Below are 6,864 nucleotides of genomic sequence, written 5' to 3'. Positions count from 1 at the left end.
ACATACTAAGCCCATTTTTCATACTGCAAACAGAGTTTAGTATTATATTCTTAAGTTACACTGCATTAGAGAATAAACTTACATAATAATAAAACATCATAGCAGTCATAGCAAGTGACATTTTGTATATTTTTCATAAATGATAATCAGTCAGACATTGTGTCTTAAAGATTATGATTCTTGGCAGTATTGCATGTTTCAGAAACTCTAAATAACGTGTTGTCCACTTCAGGAAAAGAAAGACATGACCACAATCGTTTAGATTTTGTTTTAATAAATAAATTCAAAATTGCAATATTGAGAACCAGAAAAAGGCACTTAAAAAACAAGCTACACTGGGTGCTGTGGCAGTAACGCTCTGGTTTCATCCTTCAGCTTCATATGAATTATTTTGTCAAGCTTTCAATAGCTTTAAATGACGGAGTCAGCTTATTATGTCCGAATAAAAGAAGTAAAAATACAGGGATGTAGTACCTTTGAGCATATGATGAACTTTAGAAAACAAAACTATACGCTCGAATTCTTTTTCTCCACATAACTCTCTCAAAATGTATTATTATTATTTGGGAGCAAAGAGCTTCAAATGTGTTTTATTTTAAATATACTATCTGAAAACATTGACATTTCATTTGTAGGTATCAATAATTATGCTCATTTCTAATACGGGATGCGCTCCCGATTAATGACATTTGGCTTTCTACACCGATCGACTACAAACTACAGGATTTGACCTGATACTCGTCAACAGCCACATCATAATTCAACATATAATCCTTCATAACACATCAAATACACAGACATTAAAGCTGACCACAAGACGCGAGCCATAATGAGTTTCTAAGAGCATGAATACGTGGGAAATAACTTTCTAAAAACAAAGACATGAAACGCAAGACGTGTCTGACAGTAACATATATGCATAGATTATCAGCATATCAAACCAAACGTTGAAAAATCACAAACACTGCTCACATAGTTTTCTTATGACTGACAGCATCAACGATGAAGCAGTTTGAACGCAGAAAGAATATATAAAAAAATCATATTATGTTTTAAAATGGCATTTGTTGAGTTTTTGCAATCTTTTGGGTGGGATTCAAGCTCGCAATTTAACGTGAAACCCTTAAACACTTTATGCAAAGGCACAAAGATTGGTTCTGTTCGAAAAGAGAGAGTGTGTGAATGTACACAGGGTTAAAAAGAAGAAATACTGGAGTAAATAAAAAGACTATACAACCTGTACACGTTTGCAAGGGACGAGAGACAGACAGTTCTTCATAAAACACTACTTCCTTAAACAGAGCTACAATACTGCTCTACAAGAACGACATTACAAGGAGAAATAAACCATTTAGAGGACAATTCTGCACGCTCATCCCTTCCAAAACATTCCTGCACGTGAAACCAATGTCATTATTTGCCTTCATATTTGGGGTTGATCACAGTTGTGACGGCGCTCTTGTAGATGGGGTTCTCTCCCTGTGGAAATAGGAATAAAAATAGTATTAAAAAAAAGAAAAGAAACAAATATACAGTACAATTCAACCTCAAAATGTCATCTAAATGCATTTACACCCGAAGAAAGTGCAGATAAGACTTTAAAACAACACATGCAGCTATACACCGATCAGGCATAACATTATGACCACCTTCCTAATGTTGTGTTGGTCCCCCTGACCCGTCGTGGCATGGACTCCTCTAGACCCCCTGAAGGTGTGCTGTGGTATCTGGATCAAGATGTTAGCAGCAGATCCTTTAAGTCCTGTAAGTTGCGAGGTGAGGCTTCCATGGATCGGACTTGTTTGTTCAGCTCATCCCACAGATGCTCGATTGGATTGAGATCTGGGGAATCTGGAGGCCGAGTCGACGCCTCAAACTGGTTGTTGTGCTCCTCAAACCATTCCTGAAGCATTTGTGCTTTGTGTCAGGAGCATTATCCTGCTGGAAGAGCCACAGCCACCAGAATACCGTTTCCATCAAAGGCTGAACATGGTCTCAGCAATGCTTAGGTAGGTGGAGCGTGTCAAAGTAACATCCACATGGATGGAGGACCCAAGGTTTCCCAGCAGAACATTGCCCAAAGCATCACACTGCCTCCGCCGGCTCGCCTTCTTCCCATAGTGCATCCTGGGGCCATGTGTTCCCCAGGTAAGCCACACACACACACACACACACACACCCGGCCATCCACGTGATGTAAAAGAACACATGATTCCTCAGACCAGGCCACCTTCTTCCATTGCTCCGTGGTTCAGTTCTGATGCTCACGTGCGACTGTTGGTGCTTTCGGCGGGGTCAGGGGTCAGAGGTCACACTGACTGGTCAGCGGCTATGCCGCCCCATACGCAACAAACTGAGCTGCTCTGTGTATTCTGACAGCTTTCTATCAGAACCAGCATTAACTTCTGGAGCAGTTTGAGCTCCAGTAGCTCGTCTGTTTGATCGGACCCCACGGGCCAGCCTTCGCTCCCCACGTGCATCAGTGAGCCTTGGCCGCCCATGACCCTGTGGCCGGTTCTCCACTGGTCACTTCACCGGTTAGTGTTCATGATGTTATGTCTGATCAGTGTATAACATTTATTTACAGCATTTGTTTTGATGCACATATTCAAATCCAGTGAAGAAAAGGCAAAATATTAAGTCATACTGTGATTAAATATTGCACAACACTACAACGCTCATGCTGTAGTCGATTAGTGATTTTTACCCAATGTTTAAACCTTTTGTATCAGATCTAAGCAGGTGGAGCTGGGGAGGTGGAGGGGTTCAGAGGAGCAAACGCTAAACCAAGCTAGCAATCTCATTGGCTGCAGGATCAGCCAATTAGCCAGTGCCATCCAGAGTTTCATGACCGGACTAGATATAAATAATATACGTACAGATATGGTTGGAAATTATGGAAAACTGGTGATCTGGTTCAGACACTTTTTCTCACACACACACACACACATACACACTGGAAAAAGGCCATGCAGAAAGAGGATTGAGATATACAAACTTATAGAGCCACAGCTTTACGTCCATAGTTTGGGTTCCTGAATTTATTAATAGGGCTCTTGTAAATGGGATTCTCTGTCTAAGAGTGGAGAGGGACAGATAACAGATCAGGGACAGATGAAGCAACAGAAGAGCTGGAATGATGGACAACAAATAGAGAACACAAAAGATTGAGATCATAGGGAGCTGGAGCGATTTCATGAGCACGAATGGAAAAGGAGGAAAGCATGCATACTGAATGATGACCTCAGCAACCCAATGAAGCATAAATGAAGATGCAATGAAAGGTTTGACTCGCTCGCCACCATTGACGGAAATTTCCGGCTTTCCGTGTTTTCTCTGTTCTGAATCTGATCTGGATGTAGTTTTTGACAAAAACATGATTTTATCTAGCCTAGAAATCTAGACGCACCCTAGCGGCAGCAAATCTAATCTGCCCGCGAGTGTCGTCCAGCAACTCTCAATACCCTTCTGAGCTGTAAACGCCTAACTCTTGCCGGGCCAATCACATCGTGTATAGAGTTGGTGGGCGGGGCCACAATGACGACGGCCGAGTTGCGTTTGCGTGCTTCTAGTAAACACAGAAACTGGCGAACGGCGGTCTGTCGAATCAGCTTTGACCGCGACTCTGGAAGACTTGAGTTAAGCTTTTCTCTGAGAAAAGAACAAAGAACGGCACTGAAGTCATTCTGAAGAAGGGAAGATGTGTTCAGAGTTTAGCCGACCGGATACGGCGAATGTTTAATCAGTCAATGATTTGTCAATGAGCTGCCAATGGTGAGTTTCCAGACCAAACATCTTGATGTGGCTAGATTTTATCAGCTTTTTGGTCAAAATGTTGCTTTTTATGAAACTACTAACAAGTGTTGATAAAAAAAAAGAATGCATGAAGCTAATAAAATGTTTTTTTGTTTGTTTAAAAGCAGAGACTCTGTTCTTTTTTTAATATATAATGCATGTTCAGATACTTGTGCAAAAAGTATTCTGGGCGCCATGAAACTTTTGTGAAGATGATCAAAAATGCAGGAGGTGCCTGGCAACTTAAAAAAAAATGCAGTGAAAGAGTTAATAATAAAAAAGAGTAAGTAACGGCACAATAAATAAGATGGTTTTTATCCAATTATTTGACCCTTAATTAAACTAAGTCTGAAGCTCCATTTCACTTTCTTTAACTTAATATTGAAAGTAATTTTTTTTATTCCTTGTGCAAATCTGATGAATGAATGATTATTTAAAACAATTGCACCAATTCTAATTTACATGTTGTTTAGATGTGCGTATTCAACTTACACAGAAAGTGTAACATCTCTTGTGGTTCAAAACGCTTACGCTACGTCAGATGTCATCGTCGCGCCCGTTACGCTTTTTTCCGTAAGTTGAATATGGAAGGCAGTCTGGCGGATATTTTACTTTACAACGTGTTAAAAATGGATATTTCTCGTACACAATTGCATCGCTTCAGAAGGCCTTTATTAACCGCCGGAGCTGTGTGAATACACTTTTATGATGGACAGATGCACTTTTATGATGGAGTGATGCACTTTTATGATGGAGTGATGCACTTTTATGATGGAGTGATGCACTTTTATGATGGATAGGTGCACTTTTATGATGGATAGATGCACTTTTATGATGGAGTAATACCCTTTATGATGAATGGATGCACTTATATAATGATAGCTGCACTTTTATGATGGATGGATGCCCTTTTATGGACTTCAAAACTGAAACAGCCATTCACTGCCATCAAAAGCTTGGAAGAGCAGGAGATTATTTTAACTCTGAGTGTATTCTTCTGATACACCTGTATACTGTCATATCCATCAAGGATGGCTTGAGGGCGAGTAAATCACGAGGTAATTTTCACTTTTGGGGAAACTAACCCTTTACAGCACAACAATAGGTTAAAATGTATTTAATTTGAAGATCATAAATGTATACTATGTAAATCTGCAAGTACAGGTTTTTAAAAACGTTTTTTAAGAATTAAAGTACACTACAAGTGCACACTAAATTTAATGAAGTTCCCTTGTGTGTGCAGTGAACCAGCAGAGGGCAGCAGTGAAGCATCCACACTGACCTCAACTGGCCACGACACACCCAGAAAACTGAGGCCTTGAAAATCCTGAAAGCCTATCCAGCTTCCCTAAAAACAGAGCGCTCTTAAACAGGAAAACAACACTTCTGATTAAATAATTTAATTTTGGACTTTGAATTTTGGACTTATTAAAAACATAAAGGAAGCATCTTGGTCCAGTTTTAAAACGTGCTGTTTTTATCATACCGTGTCCCACTTGGCGTTCATCTTCTCTTTCTCAAACTTGGCGAACTCGCGACGGTCGTGAATGATCATGAGCAGCTTCCAGATCAGCAGCAGAGCTAGACCAATCAGAACGATGCCCGCGACCACACCCGCCACGATGGGAATGATGTCAGGACCCGCCGGGCACTCTGAAGAAACACAGCAAATGCAAATGAAGACTGGGATTTTTGGTGCTGAATGATACAATTTTACAAACTCTGCACTGCAAAAAATGCTTTTCTTAGTATTTTTGTCTTGTTTCTAGTCCAAACATCTACAAATTCTTAAAACAAGAAGTATTTACTAGACAAGCAAAAGTAATTGTCTGTTTTGGGAAAAAATAACTGAAAATGAAGAGAATTTTTGCTTAAAATAAGATAAATAATCTGCCAATGGGGTGAGAAAAATAATGTTGTTTTAAGATTATTTTGCTCACCCCATTGGCAGATTATTTAGCTTATTTTAAGCAAAAACTCTCTTCATTTTGAGTTATTTTTTCCCAAAACAAGACAATATTTTTTACTTGTCTAATAAATGTTTCTTAATGTAAGAATTTTTAGATGTTTGGACTAGAAACAAGACAAAAATACTAAGTAAGAAGAGCATTTGTTGCAATGTGATATTTCAAAATGGCGCCTCACCTAAAGCCTCCACCACATGCACCTCCTTCTCGGTGTTGTTGTTGACGGCGTAGGTGTAGTAGAACCAGCAGTCGTTGGCGTCTCTCTCCTTACAGTGCATGAGAGGGAAGGCCTGCACCGGCTGAGGGAGCTTATCTCTGTCTTTCACCTTGATGAGGTTAAAGTAGCTACAGTCTCTCTCACACGTGTCTTTCTTCTCTCCGGTGCCGAACGCCCGGCACTGCACACACTCCCTGCGGTGGGAAAAGAGTTTGAAGGACAAGGCAAAGATATTTATCACTGAGAGTTTACAACTTCTACAAAGAAATATGGCTGATATTGATAAACAATTTACTTCCTCTGCACTGCAAAAAATGCTTTTCTTCCTTAGTATTTTTGTCATAATTTGATGAAGCGACAAGAATAGATTTTGTGTGCAAAAAAAAATCTAAATAATGACTTTATCTGCCAAGTTATTGTCTTCCGTGTAGGTCTCGGCCGTGAGCTCAGGCGACAGCGGCTCCTCCTCTTCTGAGTCATGAACGGCGGACCGGCGTCATATTCTCGCGCATGCGTCGAGTTCACGACAATAACTTGGTGGATAAAGTCGTTATTTTAGATTTTTGTGCGCATGTGGTGTGGCAAGCAGCGGGTCAAGGGACCGCGAGAGCGGGCCGGTGATTGATGTTAACGAGTGCCAGCTGCGTGGCACACCGGTCTCGTCTCGCGCTCATGTGACGGGAGCATAAAAGGAGGAACATGGCAGCGGAAGACGAGAGAGGACCAGGCCTGGAGTTTATGTTTAGTTTTGTTTATGTGTTTGTGCGCAGTCGTCCGTGAGGGGCTGCCCACGTTTTATTTTGTGTGTGTTTGCGGGCAGTCGTCCGTGAGGGGCTGTCCGCGGTTTTACTTTCATTTTGTTTCTTTACTTTTAATAAATGTTTG

General features: G+C 40.7%; 1 protein-coding gene across 2 annotated transcripts in view; it reads right to left on the bottom strand.

The window, feature by feature from the left end:
• Positions 1-257: 257 nt before the first annotated feature.
• The window catches only part of itgb1a (integrin, beta 1a), a 79,701-nt gene continuing 73,094 nt past the window's right edge, over positions 258-6,864 (bottom strand). The window contains exons 14-17 of one of the 2 annotated variants that reach the window (XM_067434981.1): positions 5,941-6,173; positions 5,282-5,448; positions 2,999-3,076; positions 258-1,479 (exon numbers count right to left, since the gene is read on the bottom strand). In XM_067434981.1, the coding sequence (XP_067291082.1) occupies positions 2,999-3,076; positions 5,282-5,448; positions 5,941-6,173 (478 nt within the window). In that variant the 3' untranslated portion in view covers positions 258-1,479. The remainder of the gene's footprint in view (positions 1,480-2,998; positions 3,077-5,281; positions 5,449-5,940; positions 6,174-6,864) is intronic. The other variant, XM_067434982.1, reaches the window with a different exon arrangement.

The sequence above is a fragment of the Pseudorasbora parva genome, chromosome 24 (assembly GCF_024679245.1).
Source record: "Pseudorasbora parva isolate DD20220531a chromosome 24, ASM2467924v1, whole genome shotgun sequence".
Classification (NCBI taxonomy): Eukaryota; Metazoa; Chordata; class Actinopteri; order Cypriniformes; family Gobionidae; genus Pseudorasbora; species Pseudorasbora parva.
This window is presented reverse-complemented; position numbering and strand designations above follow the sequence as displayed.